Source organism: Artibeus jamaicensis, unplaced genomic scaffold (assembly GCF_021234435.1).
Source record: "Artibeus jamaicensis isolate MK-2021 breed Jamaican fruit bat unplaced genomic scaffold, CSHL_Jam_final contig_519, whole genome shotgun sequence".
NCBI classification, from domain to species: Eukaryota; Metazoa; Chordata; class Mammalia; order Chiroptera; family Phyllostomidae; genus Artibeus; species Artibeus jamaicensis.
Genome location: NW_026521871.1, coordinates 35246329 through 35263882, shown reverse-complemented (window position 1 = coordinate 35263882; position 17554 = coordinate 35246329). Strand labels below are relative to the sequence as shown.

Genomic DNA, 17554 nt, shown 5'->3' with positions numbered 1-17554 from the left:
AAGGCAGGGATGGACACGCATATTATCTGCAACTCCTATATTCATGTGCACGCTCCATTGTCTCATCAGACTTCACTTACAAGTCGTAAGTTCAAAGATAAATTATTAAGCACTTCAAAATGGCAAGAGCAGAGCACTAAAGCAAATGCAGGGCCTTTCTGAGAACAGGTCTCATGCCCATGAACTCAGCCCTGCTCTCACCTTCACTTCATATCCTCTAGCCTCAGGTGATTAAAAAACCTCTCTGCTCCTTCCTCCTTGGTTCTTCCGCATACGACCCACACTGCCCAGGTGTAGGAAGCTGATGACCCTTGGAGAACAAGTTGTTGGCTAGAGAAGGAAGTTCTCATTTCTTCCACTTAAACCAGAAAGGTTTGAGGTGAGGCTTAAACTAGGGTGAAGGGGTAAGTGTTAGTTATCTTTTTTCAAATTTATTTTTATGTAAGTATAGTTGGTATACAGTTTTATATTAGCTATATTAGTTTCAGGTGTACAATACATCGGTTCAACATTTGCATACCTTACAATGTGATTATCCCACTAATTAAATCTTATCTTTTAGAAAACAACTTTATAAGAAATTGAAGGCCTAAATTCAAAGCTCTTATTTAGGTTTTATTTATCCATTGTTTTATTTTCCCAGTACTGTTTACCAGCTTCAAACTGCTAAACAGGTGCTAGAGATCTAACTATGAACAGAAAGCTATAGTTCCTACCCTTTTGCAACTTAAGTAAATAGGCAATGAATGACAATTCAGTGTCACAAGAAATACCAAGGGGAGCGTGCATGGCACTAAGGAAGCACAAAGCAGGCTATGAATGGAGCTTTGGGGACAGATAAGGCTCTGGAAGAATTTAGCTGCGCAGTGACACCCGCAGCATGCATAAAAGTAAGTGGGACTCAGGGGGAAGAAAGACTCTTCTCGACAAACAGCATGGGCAAAAGCAGGAAGAAGAATTACAAGTAAATAAAAGAAAATTAAGAAGAGGTGGAACCAGGAACCATGAGGCTCTTTAAAGTACCAAACACCTAGGAGTTCTTAAATGGCTTGGGCAGCCATAATATAAGTTTCATAGTTAATCATATTTGCTTTGTCAAAATGCCACTCTATGGATAACATACGGGAGTGGAGTCAGCAGTGAGAGTAGGTACTTGAGCAACTCACAGAAGGAAAGTTGGCTGGATTAAGGGATGGAGAATAGTGAGGTTTGGACGTGAAAAATACGTAGTAAGTAGATTTGACAGAACTGGCTGGACTGGACGATGAAAGGCTAAAAGAGAATTAAAAAATTAATAAGAAAGATTCCCCAGACTTCGAGGTCGGGAACTGGATGGATGCTGGTGCCATTTCCTGAGGGTTGAAGAGCCAGAGGTAGCCGGGCAAGAGAAAAAACCTGGAGCTGAATATTTCAGATATCTGCCACTTCCCCAATAATATCCCGTTAATCCAAAACTTGCTCCCTATTGTTGCTCCCTAAAAGCTGCCTTTGTGCTGCAGTTCGACTGCTTGAGCGGACAACCAAGCAACGGAGATTCTTCTCACAAGAGGGAACCCTAGAGCACAAGCTCGAAGAGGAGATACTGCAAAACTAAAGAAACAGGAAGCTTCTGGAAGCTTTAAAAGGCCAACCCCACAAAGGTCCGGGCGCCACCCCTAAAAGCCAACAACTCAGAGCCGAAAAGTGCAGGGAGCCTGACAGCAGGCTCCGCCCTCCCGGGACTGGGAACTCGGATGCCCGGATGTGGTTGCTGGATTAGAGTGCGTCACCCGAGGTTGCCCGGAGGGGCGGGGCTCTGCCGGCGTGCGCGGTAGCGCCGTCTCCTCACGTGACCGCCTTCCCACCAGCCAATGGGTAAGCGTGGATGCGAATTTCGAATGTGGTGGCGGTAGTAGGAGGTTGACGAGAGACTGTGCTTTAGACCTGGAGGTCCGGGAGCTCGGAGTGCTGTCCGCGGGACAAGTTCGCTGAACCTGGGAATGTGAGGAGGGAAGCAGCTGCGGCAGAAGTGGTGGCCAAGGTATCGTAGTGGGCGTACCTGCGGGAGGCGGGTCTCCTGGCCCTTTCCAGCAACGCACCCACCCTCGTCCGCGGGCTTTCCCGAAGCCCCTGGGACAAAGAGGGGACCTCAGGATTTTCTGCTGTGGGTGAAGGGGTCGTGACCCCTGTTCCTCTCCGACGAGGGTCTATCTGCCGTTTTAAGTTCAGTGGCCGAAAACTCAGTCTGTGGAGTCGGCCTGACCGGACTGTCTTTCTCTGCCCTGCTCTCCGACCCGCGCTTCCCAATGATCCAGTTTCCTTCTCTAATAAATGGAGAGCCGAACTTCCTGCCTTGTAGAATGACGTGAATTAAGTGATGTGCAGATAAAGTGTTTACAGTAGTTAAAAGGCAGGCTCAGCTTAAGGGCACTCAAACCTGCAGCGGTTTATTGTGCATCCCCTCGCTTTTGCTTGGTCGGTCGCCCTGGGGAAGGGGGCCTGACCAGTGCCCCTCCGGGAGCCGCAGCAACAGGAGTGAATGAAAGAATGTGACGGAGATCAAATATTCTACGTATTTTTTTTTAATCCAGACCCCTTACCAATACAGATCGAGACTGTCGCCTCGCACTGTAACCAAACCCATTCCTGCTCTCTCCGCCACACCCCCTGTTAGTACCATCATCGGCCTCAACAGGAAAACGTTACAGCAATTTTTATGCTACTGATTAAATTAATAAGTATTTTTTTAAGATAACACTTGGTTTTTAAGTACCACAACTAAATTAACTTGATCTGTTATTTAATCCTCAGGGCTCTCAAACATCTCCAGTTGGAACTTCAAAAACTGCATTGTGGTACATTGTCCTACACAACTCACTTAACGTGAGTGCTTTAAAAATAGCTGTGTTTTCTCTGCTGGGAACACCCCAGTGTATCGTCTATTGATATTGGCAGAAAGGAAATATTTAAGTGAGACCTAGGATATCTAAATTTAAGACCCCAGACACTGCATAGACAAAAAGCAAGGCCTGGAGAAAATTCTCAAGAATATGTAAGTTTCAGGAATTTTTTGACTAAGAGGAGATGAAGGTATAGCCTCTGTAGTGAAAATTGTATGCATAGATTGTTGTAGGAAACAATCTTTTGCAATATTAAGATCTGCAAAAGTGCGATGTAGGGTAACTGTTCATGAAAAGTAGTTTGACATGCTTAGTAGCAGAATACTGAAGCCTGTCTGATTTACCTCATTGAAAGATTTGAGTGTACTTATGTATTAATTACACTCAATAGCATATTCCACTGTCGATGCATGTTTTGCTACTTTAACCGTATTATAAAACAGTCAGTATTTAATGTCTGATTTGCTATATTCACAATGCACTGGGTGTTAGCAGCCCTGAGTTTTAGAAAAATTTTGAGAAAACTGACATGTTCCTGTGCCCCAGTTCCTGCTGGTTCTGGCTTTATCATTGTAATAATAGCCTGTTAAAATTGTATATAGTGTTGCATAATTTAACAAAACCTCTGAAGATCACTTTGACTTTCTTGAGAGTGTGTTCATATCTTTAATATTGGGTTAAAAAATTGTGGAAGAGAGAGAAGTAATCCCATGATCTAATTTGATAAAATAATAATATAGAGAAAAACTGGAACATGAAGGCCAGATACATGATTGCCTCTGAACTAATGTGATAAGCCAAATTAACATTAAGTGTTGGTCATAAACATTGGCTATAGGAAACATAAATAATAATAACATCAAAATAAAATATTAAGCATTCCCATAGTGCCTACTATATGGTAAGCCTCCCATGAATATTTGTTAAAGAACAAGTGGTATAGTACAATCTTTGGGTTGGAAATTCATATTTATTAAAACCTTTCCTATAAAGTACCAAGAAGGACAATATTATGCCCAAAATATTAACAAGATTTAAAAGCTGCACAACCTAGGTGATTACCAGGTTAGCTACATACTTTGAGCTAATTCTTCAGTTACTAAGTCTGTATTTAATCATTTTTTATGAACAGCTTGTGTTTTTAAGTTTGTTTTATATCAGATATTATCTTTTATAAAAACTAAGTATTGTTTTTTTTTTTTTAATTCCTAGGCAGAAGATGGCCAAGGAAAGGAATCTCAAAAAGTCCTTTCAAGATAGTCTTGAAGACATAAAGAAACGGATGAAAGAGAAAAGGAATAAAAACTTAGCTGAGATTGGCAAACGGAAGTCTTTTATAGCTCCACCATGCCAAATAATCAGTAAGATTTTCTTGTTGTGCTTTTGCATCACTTTTTAAGTTTAGATTTAATAACTAATAAAAAATTTGGTCCTCTTTTAGCCAACACTTCTACACTGCTAAAAAACTACCAAGACAACAACAAAATGTTAGTCTTAGCTCTGGAAAATGAAAAATCCAGAGTGAGAGAAGCCCAAGACATCATCCTACAGCTGAGAAAAGAATGTTACTACCTCACATATCAGTTATATGCATTGAAAGAGAAACTTACTTCTCAACAAACAGAAGAACCTGCTCAGGTATTTTCATTACAAGGGGTCAATATCTTAGAGAAAAAATGGTAAAGCTATGAATTAGTTTACATCAAGTATGTTTTTAATTACTGGTAGCTGTTGATCAGTGCTATAAATCTTAGCTTTTCTATATAGTTTTGCTACATCCAGTGGAGTTTTATATGAACTACCTTAATTGGGGGTGGGATGTATTTAAGTTCTTTTAGAGAATTATTTTTACCTACTAGTTGGCTAAATAAAGATTACACATTAATTCCCAGGCTAGAAATATCCTGAATACTTTTCTGTCCATGTTTTTAATTTGATTCTGTTTGTGTCCAAGGTAATAGAGAAGAGACGGCCACAATATAACAGACATGGAGAAAGCTTGGTTTAGGATATTTTTTAAATATAGTTTATTGATTATATTTATAGTTTTAAATATAAACCAAATAGCTATTGATTTATAGCTATTATCGTTGTCCCATTTTATCCCCTTCATTCCCCTCCACCGTGCACACTGTATCCCAACCCACGTTCCTCCCATGTGTCATAAGTTCTTTAGCTTCTACATTTCCCACACTACTCTTGCCCTCCCCCTATTTTCTCCCCACCTTCTATGCTACTTATTTTCTGTACCTTCTCCCCCCTCCTTCTCCCACTCCCCTGTTGCTAACCCTCCATGTGATCTTCATTTCTATGGTTCTGCTCCTGATCTAGCTGTCCTCTTAGTTTGCTTTTGTTTTAGGTGTGGTTGTTAATAACTGTGAGTTTGCAGTCCTTTCACTGTTCATCTTTTTTATCTTCTTTTTCTTAGGTAAGTCCCTTTAACATTTCATATAATAAGAGCTTGGTAATGATGAACTCCTTGAATTTGGTCTTATCTGAGAATCACTTTATCTGCCCTTCCATTCTAAATGGAAGCTTTGCTGGATAGATCAATCTTGGATGTAGGTCTTTGGATTTCATGACTTGGAATACTTCTTTCCAGCCCCTTCTTGCCTATAAGGTCTCTTTTAAGAAATCAGCTGACAGTCTGATGGGAACTCCTTTGTAGATAAGTATCTCCTTATCTCTTGCTGCTTCTAGAATTCTGTCCTTCATTTTAATATTGGCTAATGTAATTATGATGTGCCTTGATGTATTCCTCCTTGGGTCCAATCTCTTTGGGAGTCTCTGAGTTTCCTGGACTTCCTGGAAGTCTATTTCCTTTGCCGGATTGGGGAAGTTCTCCTTAATTATTTGTTCAAATAAGTTTTCCACTTGTTGCTCTTCATCTTCTCCTTCTCGTACCCCTATAATTCACATATTAGAATGTTTAAAGATGTCCTGGAGGTTCCTAAGCCTATTCTCATTTTTTTGAATTCTTGTTTCTTCATTCTTTTGTGTTTGGTTGTTTCTTTCTTCCTTCTGGTCCACTCCCTTGATTTGAGTCCCAGTTTTCTTCCTATTACTATTGGTTCCCTGTGCATTTTCCTTAGTGTAGGCTTCATTTTTTTATCTAATCTGCGACAAAATTCAACCAGTTCTGTGAGCATCCTGATCACCAGTGATTTGAACTGTGCATTTGATAGGTTGGCTATCTGTTCATTGCTTAGTTGTATTTGCTGTGGAGCTTTGATCTGTTCTTCCGTTTGGGCCATTTTTTTTTCTTCTCATGCCTGTTACATATGAGGGGTAGAACATTAGGTGTTCACCAGGGTGGGTCATCCCAGTTACTGGGTTGTGACACTGTATGTGGGGGTGCGGTCCAAGAGGAAACAATGGCATTTGCTCCGCTCTCTGTCGGATTTCAGTCCTTTCCGCGGCTTCCCCCAAGCAAACTTAGGCCCTTCTGGTGCTGATTCCCAGGTGAGTGGGCTTGTGTGCATCCTGGGACCCTGTGGGTCTCTCCAACGAACTCCTGTGAGGCTGGGAATCTCTCCCAGCACCTCAGCCCTCACAGGTGTTTTCAGTCAGTGTTTTGAGGCTTTATTTCCCCTCGCTGAGACCCTGGGTTGCAGTCTGTGTCACTCCCCAGTTTTGCCTAGTTTATCTGCGTGCACATGTGGGACCACCCAGTCCGCCAGCTGCCTTGTGCTTCACAATTGCCACCTCGCTAGGTCTGCCCGTTGCCATCCTGCGCCCAAGGTTCGCCCACTGCCAACTTTCGCACCTGCTGCCACTGCTTTTTTTCCCCATGATCCCTCTCCACACAGCTGCCTGATTCCACCCCTCCTACCGGTCTGGATGAATGTGTCTGTTTTAACTCCTTGGTTGTTGGACTTACATACAGTTCAGTTTTGTCAGTTCTGGTTGTTTTTTGGTTTTAAGTTATCCTCATTTTGGTTGTCCGAGGAGGCACAGTGTGTCTACCTACGCCTCCATCTTGGCTGGAAGTCCTGGTTCAGGATATTCTCTGTGTCTCATCATATATTAATCCCGAGAAGAGTAATTATGAGCCCATTTCGTCATTCCTTCTACCAGAAGCCACTACCAGGGAAACTCACAGGGCAGAGAAAGAGAAAAGCAGTGTTGAGCAGTTGAGTGTCAGGTGTTAACAGAACATTTTCCTTTCTTCCCGGGGGACCATTTGTTTGCCGTGCCAGTGAAGATGGTTATGTTAGCAGGAGGTGAGAGAAGAAAGCCAGACCCATAGGGATTAGGGAGGGATATGGACCTGAGAGAAGAACTAAAGTCACCTCTCAGTTGAGAAGAGTCAGTGAGAGTTCTTGCGTCCCTGCAACTAAGGTGATTCCACATTTTTTCTGTGTGATAGAGAGTGTGTGTGTGTGTGTGTGTGTGTGTGCGCGCGCGCATATGTATATATATCCACACATAAATGCATTATATTCGTATAGTGTAGTAGAGAATTATCTTTGTAATGATTAAATATGATTTCTTTACCTTCATGTGGTAGATTATTTAATAACATTTGTTTCTTCAGATTATAAGCTTTCCTAATTTTTTTTATTTTCCTTTTTCTGTCAACCAGTGGGAAAAACATTCTTCCAAAGACTGGAATCTCCCTCTTCCCTTTCCAAAGTCTTTGCTAAAATCACACATAGAATAACATAAAGTAACTATCTCATGAGATAATTACAAAACCACTAGGGGCAAAACTCTGGTTATTGCAGGCCTTGTGATATTTATCAATGATTTTTGAGTATTTGTTAAAACATATTCTTAGTGGCAAAAGTATTCTTGGCATTTCAAACATCAGCATATTTGTTTTCTGCCATATGTTGCTTACATCTCATTCTTAACCATTAGTCTACACTTGTGCCTCCATGTTCAGCAAGTCACTTCAGCAGTCATAGAGAAGCTTAAAATGCTTTAATAAGGACATATTTTAATCTATCAGAAATTAATTTCTAATAGCCTTTTGTTCCCTACATTTTATAAAGGATCACTTTAATAACCTGTTTGTTTTTTTTTTAAGATTTTATTTATTTATCTTTAGAGGGAAAGGGAAGGAGAGAGGGAGAGAAACATCAATGTATGGTTGCCTTTCATGAGTCTCCTGCAGGGAACTGGCCTGCAACCCAGGCATGTGCCCTGACTGGGAGTCAAACCTCGATTGTCTGGTTCGCAGGCCCATGCTCAATCCACTGAACTACACCAGCCAGGGCAATAATCTGTTTTTTAATGATATCACTCTGTAGGTATATCTCCTTTATATACCCAGTAATAATACTAGTTTAAAACATTAACTATACTGATAATAAATTTAAAACTTTTAATGGGATTAACTTGCTAGTTGTTTTGTTTCTGATGAAGTTTTAACCTACTCATAACATTAAAAGCATATTGTATGTGCATTAAATTCCCCAAAAAACAACTAAACTGAATTAGAATGACTTCCAAGGAATCGTCCTAAACTCTTATCTTCCTAACACAAGTCTACAACCTGCCTTTATCTATACCTGTGTTCTCCATCCTTCCTCTTGTTGCAGTGACAGAAGGGTCCTCTCCTTCCTCTCGTCTCCCCTAGGACTTTGCCCCTGAAAGTTTGCCCTCTCTACCACCATTTACTCCCTCTGCTGAATCATTCTAGCTGTCATACAAATGTGTTTTAGAATCTCTCCCCTTCAGAGGAAAAGAAAATAAATGAAACCTCTCTTATCTCTATCTGCTTATTTCTCTGCTCCCACTCACAGTAGAACTTTTGCAGGGAACAGAGCACTTAGTGTCTTCACTTCCTCAGCTTCCATTCACTTCTGATCTCACTCTTATCTGGCCTTTATCAGTGTCATTCTATCTCATCACTGTGTGTCCAGACCATCCAAACCTCCATGTTGCCAAATTCAGTGGTCACTTCTCTTTCTTCTTGACCTTGAAGTAATATACAACACAAGAGTTTCACTTTGCTAGAAATACTTTGATCTCTTAGCTTTCATACCATTTTATCTCCTAGTTTTTGTTCTGTCTGCCTGTTCCATGTCAGTCTCTTTTGCTGGCTTCTTTTAAATGTCAATTGTCCTAGACCCATCTTATCTACTCCCTTAGCTTTAAATACTGACGTTCTGCTAATAACTTCCAAATTTATAGCTCAGGACCTACACACACAATATATATCCACCTAAACAATTATAAAGGATCTCAAAGGAAAACTCCCTCCCTAACAAAGATATTGTATACTTCTACCTCCCTCTATAAGTCTTAGCCATCTCAGTAAAACAGCTTTACCCTTTTGTCCTACTCAAAATCATAAGAAGCAGTGCTCTGCCTCACTGTCCTCACCTCCACCCCTATCCAGTCTGAGCACGCTTTATTATCTCAAGACCTTCCCCCTGGTGTCACCTCCATAGCCACAGAATTCTAGTCCTAGCTAGTACCATGTCTTGTTTCATTTACTGTACTGACTGCCTAACGCCTTCAGCCCACAGCTCATTTCAGTCCATGTTTCGCACAGTAGCCAGACTGATCTTCAGTCTGGACTTAGGCTACAATCCAAACTCATGGCTCTCAGCTGTACATTATCTGCCCTCTGCGTGCACATTTATTGGTCTTCCCAGTGACTAACCCCCAGCCACAGTGGCCTTTTCTAAACACAGCAGGGCTTTTCCTACATCATGTATTTGCTGTTTCCACGGCTTTCTTTTCCCGTGTTCTTTCAATGTCTGGTTCTTTTATATTCAGATTTCTGATGAAAAGTCACCCTATCTATAAGAGCCTCAATTACTCTGTCGCATCACCCTGAGTATTTTCTTCATAATACTTAACACTATCTGAAATTATGTATATGTTTGTGTTTTAAATTTTTTTTCTCTCCCTATACAAGAATGTAAGTTTTAAGAGGGTAGGACTAAATTTTTGTTTTTAGTATCTTACAACAGTGCCTGGCACCCTAATAGACTATCAGTAATTGTTTATTTTTGAATAAATGATTTGTTATGAATATTTTACTAGTGGTTTCTTTCTTTTAATACATTATAGAATCATGAAGTGAGTTCCTCTGGAATAGACCCCAATAGTGACAGTGCCGGGGATTTCTCTGCAAAGGAGTTACCGTTAGTATCAAATTCCTCATTATGCTCACTAACACCAAAAGAGATGTAATTCCATGATCCATTTATGGAAGGAAATTTGCATCACATTGATTGTTATATTTTCAGTCTGATGTTCTTACTACTGAGAATATAGTTAAGAAAGTTTGATGTGTGGAAATTCTGTTATATAACATATAACCATACTAAATCTTTCTTATAATTACTTTTCTGATGTCTAGGAATAAAAGCTTTTAAATTATTCCATTCAGTTATATTTTTCTTATACCAAGTTTTTATTGTAAGCAAGATTGGTTATTCAAATTATGGTAATTTGCTGGTACTACAAATAGTCTGTTGTAGAAAGGAAATACTACATTTAACAGCAGTGTCACACTGTCTCGCTAAAATAATTTACTCTTAAGTACAGTCAGATCCCATATACCCTCTTGCCCATCTCTTGGATCAAGTGTACTTTATTTGTCTGCCTATGAATTATTAGATGTAATTACATACAGGAAAATGCACAGATGTTAATTACACGTTCAGTGAGTTTGACTAATACATAGTCAAACCAAAACCTCAATGAAGATACAGAGCATTGCCAGCACCCCAGCTTAGGGTTTCTCAGTTTTAACGCTGACGTTTCGGGCCAGATCATTCTTTGTTGTGGAGGGCTGTCTAAAGCATATTTAGCATCTCCCTTGGCTCTACCCACTAAATGCCAGTAGCACTCCTCTCCCTGACTTACGGGAACCAAAAATGTCTACAGACATTGCCGACCGCCCCCCAGGGGGCCATAATTGTCCTTAAGTAGAACTACTGCCACAAACCATCCCTTCATATCCCTTTTGAGCCCATGCCCCTCCTCCTTACTGAAGTAATCACTAATAAGATTTGTATCCCCATATTAATTTTAATAATTAATTCTAAAACTGTTCAACTTTAACACCTGAGACAATATTTATGTAGCAGGCAAAAAAAGGAGGTAGTTGAGTAGTCTATAAAATTTCTAAAATTGTTTTTTGTTTAATTTGTTTTGTTTAATTTGTTACCATAAACCTGTTGCCTAAACCTGTATTTAAATTTTATGTCTAGAAGTAAAAATACTCTACAGGAAATAAAGAGTAAAGTTATAATTAGAACAAAACAGCCAGTAACAGTATTAGAGAATAAAAAAATTTTCTTTGTCCATGCACCAAAGAGGGACAAGGTTTTTTTAAGAAACCATGAACAGTGTTGACGTTAGTGGTTAAGCATTAGTCAGTAGTTAAGCAGGTACTACCGAAAAAAATGTACAACTCAGCTAATGATAAAGCAGGCTCCTAAAGAGTTGAGTAATCAAATTGCATTTCTTTAATATATTTTATAAGTCAATTCTGATTGGCTGTTTCTCCAGTTAAATGAAATTACGAGCTATGGCATGTTTAAGGAGGAACTATCCAATTGGATATGTTAATTATTCCAGTAGGAGTTGAATATCAGGCATAACAAATCAGCCTCCATGTAATCAGTATAAATGCTTGGGTTTCCTTTTGACATAAAATAGATGTACTGATTTAGAATGGAATTATGAAATAATGCTAAAGAAAATTAAAATTTTAAGAAAATCTTAAATTTATTTTTATTATATCATTATTAATTAAATTTCTGTTTTCAATGTTTTTTCTAAGGCAAGCCCCTCTTCAGGAAGCTCACCCTCTGGAACAAGGAGAATCATTCCAAATAGAAGGTAATTCAGGTAAAAATCTGAAAATATGATTAAGGGCTAGTGAGGTCTTTGAGAATACGTAAATAATTAAATTTCTCAAATTTTCCTTTACTTTTAAAATCTTGCCTGGTATTCTTCTGCTCAGAGCAAATCTGTTTATTTTACACAGAGTAATAACAGTTTTAAATTCCATCCATTTATTTTGCCAAATCTCTAATTAGAAACCTCAGCTATAACTATGACTGCAATTTACTGAGTCCTACAATGTGTCAAGCCCTGTGTTAGGCATTTTACATATATTGTCTCACCCCTTACAACAACCTTGCTACATAGGTACAATCAATCCCATTTTATAGAGACTCAAAGAAGAAAAGTATCTCCTAAGACATTAGGAGATAGTGAGAGTGAAGGTTTACACTCAAAGGTGACCTCCAAAACCGTGCCTTTCTTTCTACTTTTAAATTGTGTCCCTGTTCTCAAATATCAGTCAATACTGTATTAGAACTAAGCTTTGAAGAGAGTAAAACATTTGAATAAAGCAGCACCAAATATCCTCACTTTTGTTTAAAAAAAAGAAAAGAAAATTACCCCAGCTGGTGTGGCTCACTGGATTGAGCGCCTGCTTGTGAATCAAAGGGTTACTGGTTTGATTCCCAGTCAGGGCACACGCCTATGTGCCAGGCCAGGTCCCCCAGTGGGGGGCATGCGAGAGGCAGCCACTCATTGATGCTTCATTCCCTCTCTCTCTCTTTCATCTTCTCTGTCTAAAAGTAAATAAATTAAATCTTTTAAAAAATTGTATTTCTTACCTGAAAGGCTTTCCAATTATCCCAGTTTTACTCATTTTTCAAGACAACTTAGCTCCCACTTTCTTTGTCCTACTGTGAAATATGAGGTTCTTTTCCCCTCAATCCTATACACATAGGTAAACTACTAGTTATTTTTTAAATGAGGGACACATAAAACCCCAGGTTAGAATTTTTTTGAAGATTATATAAGATTCTTTTTTTTTTTACTATCCAGATTCTTTTATTTTTCATACCTTAAGCATGACAGTGACCTCAAATTGAGCCAGTTCTAAGGGTTGAACTTAGAAAAATAGCATGAGATAGTAGATCATTCACTGAACCAGTGTGGAAGAAATACATACGGCTTCTGCCTTAACTGCCACTTCATTATATAAGATTCTTCCATAGGTCAGATATAAGCACTCAGTTGATCATCACCAAATGAATCGATGGTAATGTTAAGTGCCCCAGATTTTTATTTATATACAATAGATGTCAAGGAACCACAGAATGACTTTTCATTTATTCTATTTTTAACTTTGAATTCTAAAACCCTTGAAATTAAAATTTTCATTAAGTAAAACTACTTTTCTCATTTACTTTTTTTTTTTTTTTAATTCTCAGAGCAAATGCCAACTATTCCTCAAGACAGACTGGGATTTGATTTGGATTCAGGTGAAGATAAGTCTACTGATAATATCTTACCGAGAACTGTATCTCTCCGTCGCAATTTAAATAAACAGTTTAACAATCTATGCCAAATCAACACCTTGGATAATTTTGAAGTCAGTCCTATGTTGGAGCAGTCTTTTGGATTGGAAACAATTAGATCTGTAGACGCACTAGTAAACATGCACCTGTCTCAAAATGTAGAACAAAATGTTTGTCAATGGAACAAGGACCAAATTTACTCATCACCAAAGCTGATTCACCCAGAAAGATCTGCTAACGTAAAGGAAGACATTTTAGAGAATAAATGTGAACAAACTAAAAATAAGCATAGAGATGCACAAAGGAGAAAAAGAGAAGAGAAGAGAAAAGCTAACAGCAGGAGAAAAGCAAAATTTGTGTCTAAATATAAAGGCAGCAAAAGTAAAATTAAAAAACCTGTTTCCAAAACAAAGTTGGATGATTTTATCACTTCCAATGATGCTTACAATTTTAATTCAGAAGAAGGTGTTCATCTCACTCCTTTTCGACAAAAAATGAGCAATGATTCTAAAACAGAAAAAAACAGCAATATATTTGAAGTGAGCAGCTGTGAATCAAGTGGTTCTGGAGACGAGTCTGATGACCTCTATTTGCCCAATTGCAAGTACAGTCCAAGTGTCAGCAGTGACTCATGTAGGAGTCCAGTCACCAGGCCTCGACCTAAGAGGGCACTAAGATCCACGGATGAAAAAGAGTTGGACGGTTCTCAGGCAACAAAAACTCCTACCAGTAAGTAATCTACTTGTTTGCCTGCGTTTTTAATGTTTATGATAAATGATCACTCCTAATCTTATATACTATACTTACCATCTGTCCCTTCAGGGGAGGTTAGAGACTTGCCATCTGCTCTTTGGGAGAAGTAGCAGTCTGATTAAATAGTGGGGGGCTGGGGGTGGAAAGCACAGTTGTGTCGCTCTCAACTGCTTTAAGTTCATTTAAATCCTCTTTAAGAACAAATGTGGAGGGAGGTAGAAGATAAAGCAGGGAATAAATGGTGACCAAAGGGGACTTAACTGTGTGGGTGGTGAACACACAGTACAGTCAGTATACAGATGGTATATTATAGAATTGTACACTTGGAAACTCTATGGTTTTGTTAACTAATATCACCCCAATAAATTGAATTAAACATTTTTTTAAAGAACAAATACTATTTGTTCAGGAGGAAGCATTTTTACTTTCAAGTCAATGAAGCCTTCCAAGGCAAGGGCAAAACGTTTTTTGTGGAGTGCGGTTGAATTAAAATATCTTTTATACACACCTGAAGCATTACCTTGAAAATGAATTCAAACCTAAATCCAGTGATCTGTCATACAGTGACTTTACTTTATATTCAATTTGATGGGAACCATGATTTTAAATAATTTTCTAGATAGTGACGGTGGCCTAATAAGACCAAAATCTCAATTGATGGGTTTAGTATTCTTAGTAATCTTTTGTAAGATATTTGTAAAACATCTAAAAACCTTTGTTAGGTCAAAAGTCAGCATGATTCAAAGGTTGAGCATTACAATCCTGCACCTGCCCATGAAGATTCTCACGTGGGGATTTTAGTTAGTTTGGTAAAAATAACATACACAATCAGGTTGTAGCATTCTCAAATTTTTGCCGTGCTATTTTGTTTGATCCTAAGAACAACTGTAAAGTCAAGGTGTTATCGTGTTTGTTTTGTTTATAACGAAACTAAAGCTTAAATGTTAAGTGACTTTCCAATGTCAGCCAATTAGGTGGTGATAACATGGTAATATCTTTTTTAAAATAAGCTGTAATGATGTTAGAAAAAATCAAACAAGATTGGAAAAATGTTGGTAATTGTTGAAGCTGAGTAACTGGGTTCACTGTACTATGGTCTCCATCTTTGTGTACATTGGAAAATTTTTATTACAAGGTTTTGAAAGAAACTACATTCTAAATAGTGTTACTCAGGGTATGGGCTCTGGACACTCAGGATCAGCATTACCTGGAGAGGTCTTACAGTTGCAGAATCCCAGATTATACCCCTTACTCTTGAATCAGAATCTGTACCTTTTTAACAAGTTCCCTGGGGGATATGTATATACATTAAACTTTCCAGGACATGGCAACTGATCTAATGTTATTGCTTAACCATATTTTCTAAACTGAAAATTATTAGAATAAGTAGTATAGTACAGTTTGTTTACATGGGGACAAAAAAGTATATTTGAAACCCAGATAACCCCAGAGAACAGGGTTACTAAATATAAAGTCATTTTATAGTTATAATTTAGTTTTCCTTGGGGAATGATTTTTTTAAAGCTCTTTGAAGAGACTGTCTTTCAGTCTTTACTGTATGCTGGGTACCTGCACCCAACATAGATGTAGTTTCAAAGTAGAATCATTTTAATGCTTATGATAGGAAAAATACTGGGTAACTCTTAACCTACTAGGTTTACTAGAGGGAACCCTGTTTCTCCTGGTTTACACAAGAGGCTGTGATTTAGAGTTCTAATTATCTAGTAGAGTGAGTTTAGATGGATTTATGACTACAAGAACCATGATGATAAAATTTGGTATTGAAGGAGATTCTGAAGAGCAAGGTGTGACCACAAAGAAATTCCATAGTTTAAACTAATTCATTATGCCCAAGCTATCCTAGAAGAATTTTAAGTATTTTAATTTTCAAGAATTTTAACTTTTAGTAAACCATTTATCCATTCTTCACACCTACAATAATTAATATTCCCATGTCATCTGGGATAAAAAATGAAAGTTTAAAAAACTTTCTAAAATTCTGGATTTTGTATATATTTAGAATATTTAATTGCATACCATTTAATTTGTGAGGTTTTTTTTTTTTTTCTGGAACCATATTCAGTAATAGTTGTTTTTGTAGGCGCACTACCTGAAACTCACCAGTCACCTCATTGTGGCCTGAAGGATGTCACCAATGTCCCCTTGCATCCTGAAGTGAAAACGAAAAAACTTTCTCTTTCTCCAAGAAAGAGCAAAGAAAGCCCAGCAGTGTCTCTGCCTAAGCGTCGGTGCACAGTCAGTGTGAACTATAAGGAACCCACACTTGCTTCGTAAGTACTTAATTTGTGGGAACTCAACTTTCAATGGAACATTTTGGGAGGGTAAGGTTAAGGAGTTTTGTTCAAGAGTGAGTCTTATTTTAAATTAAAAAAAATTTATAAAAAGCTGAAGTGGGAATATTAACACCGGCATATTTTACAATAACTTTATACCGAAGAGTAAGTTAGTATTGATTGGGATGCTAAAGAACTCTTTTTACCTTTATAGGAAACTAAGAAGAGGAGACCCTTTTACAGATTTATGTTTCTTGAATTCGCCTGTTTTCAAGCAAAAAAAGGATTGCAGACGCAGTTCCAAAAAAAAAAGTATGAAGAAAGTACAATGAAGCATTTGTTGGATGCTGTTTGAATCATCCCACACCCCCTTCTATTGCTCCAAGAGAGAATCTGCAAGGTAGCACACAAGTGGGTTGAACTCTTGCCCTTGGATATTCTCTTGACGGGACTATAGATCATGAACATTTCCCGAAGACTATACTTCAAATGTGACCTTTTTTCTTAAACCTTTAATAGATTTGGTTTATTTTTTCATTGAAATGTAAATAATTGGACTTAAGCACAACTATATATTTCTTATACTGCCTAAAACCCTTCATTTTAATCAAAATGTATATTATACCAGCACTTTGGAAATTAATAATTATTCAAATAAGATATTCTAATTATAAGTTCCTGGTACTTTTATTTTTCCCTTAAGTGGGGAATACTAGAATGATTGTTGAAAACATGCTGAGGATCTTTTGAAACACCTTATATAATATTTGAATAAAATGCATTCTTGCCCTGGCCACAGTAGCTCGGTTGGTTGGAGAGTCATCCCATAAACCGAAGGGTCGCGGGTTTGATTCCTGTTCAGAGCACATGCCTGGGTTGCGGGTTCAGTACCCAGTTGGAGCACATACAAGACAACCAATCGATGTTTTTCTCTCACATTGATGTTTCTCCCCTCTCCCCCTACTCTCCCTTCCTCTCTCTTTTTAAAATCATTAAGTCTGTCCTCGGTGAGGGTTTAAAAATAAATAAAATAAATTCTTGACATTCACTGCAGGCTATACCTATTGTTTGTGGTTCACTTATCCCATTATTATATTTAATTTTTCAGATAAAATGTGTATTAGCTCATGACCAGAGATTTGATGGTTGCTTAGGATGAGGGACTAGGTAAGTAACTCTGTACCCCAAGCTCTGGATGTATATTGCTCAAAGTGATACTTCAGTAAAATCACAAATTATGTCATGGACTTTCAGGATAGTTACTTATTTAATCATAAAACTAAAAGTTAAATGTATGAATGCCAAGGATTGTTTTTTGTATTTTTGATCAGCCAGTGAG

General features: G+C 38.1%; 1 protein-coding gene across 2 annotated transcripts; it reads left to right on the top strand.

Annotated features, from left to right (window-relative positions):
• The first annotated feature begins 1863 nt into the window (after positions 1-1863).
• Positions 1864-17263, top strand: SGO1 (shugoshin 1). Of its 2 annotated transcripts, none has more exons than XM_037143983.2 (8): positions 1864-2020; positions 4092-4240; positions 4321-4517; positions 9909-9982; positions 11632-11690; positions 13082-13897; positions 16023-16212; positions 16430-17263. In XM_037143983.2, exons 2-8 carry the CDS (start codon positions 4099-4101, stop codon positions 16545-16547), a joined length of 1596 nt encoding a protein of 531 aa, XP_036999878.2. In that variant the 5' UTR covers positions 1864-2020; positions 4092-4098; the 3' UTR covers positions 16548-17263. The 2 variants fall into 2 exon arrangements, with proteins under 2 accessions (XP_036999878.2, XP_036999877.2); XM_037143982.2 differs by having other exon boundaries at positions 11632-11699.
• Positions 17264-17554: the final 291 nt, after the last annotated feature.

Coding starts and splice junctions, on each gene's coding strand:
- SGO1 (XM_037143982.2), top strand. CDS start 4,099: ATGGCCAAGGAAAGGAATCTCAAAAAGTCCTTTCAAGATAGTCTTGAA. Junction 4,241..4,320: donor TCCACCATGCCAAATAATCA/GTAAGATTTTCT, acceptor GTCCTCTTTTAG/CCAACACTTCTACACTGCTA. Junction 4,518..9,908: donor AAACAGAAGAACCTGCTCAG/GTATTTTCATTA, acceptor AATACATTATAG/AATCATGAAGTGAGTTCCTC.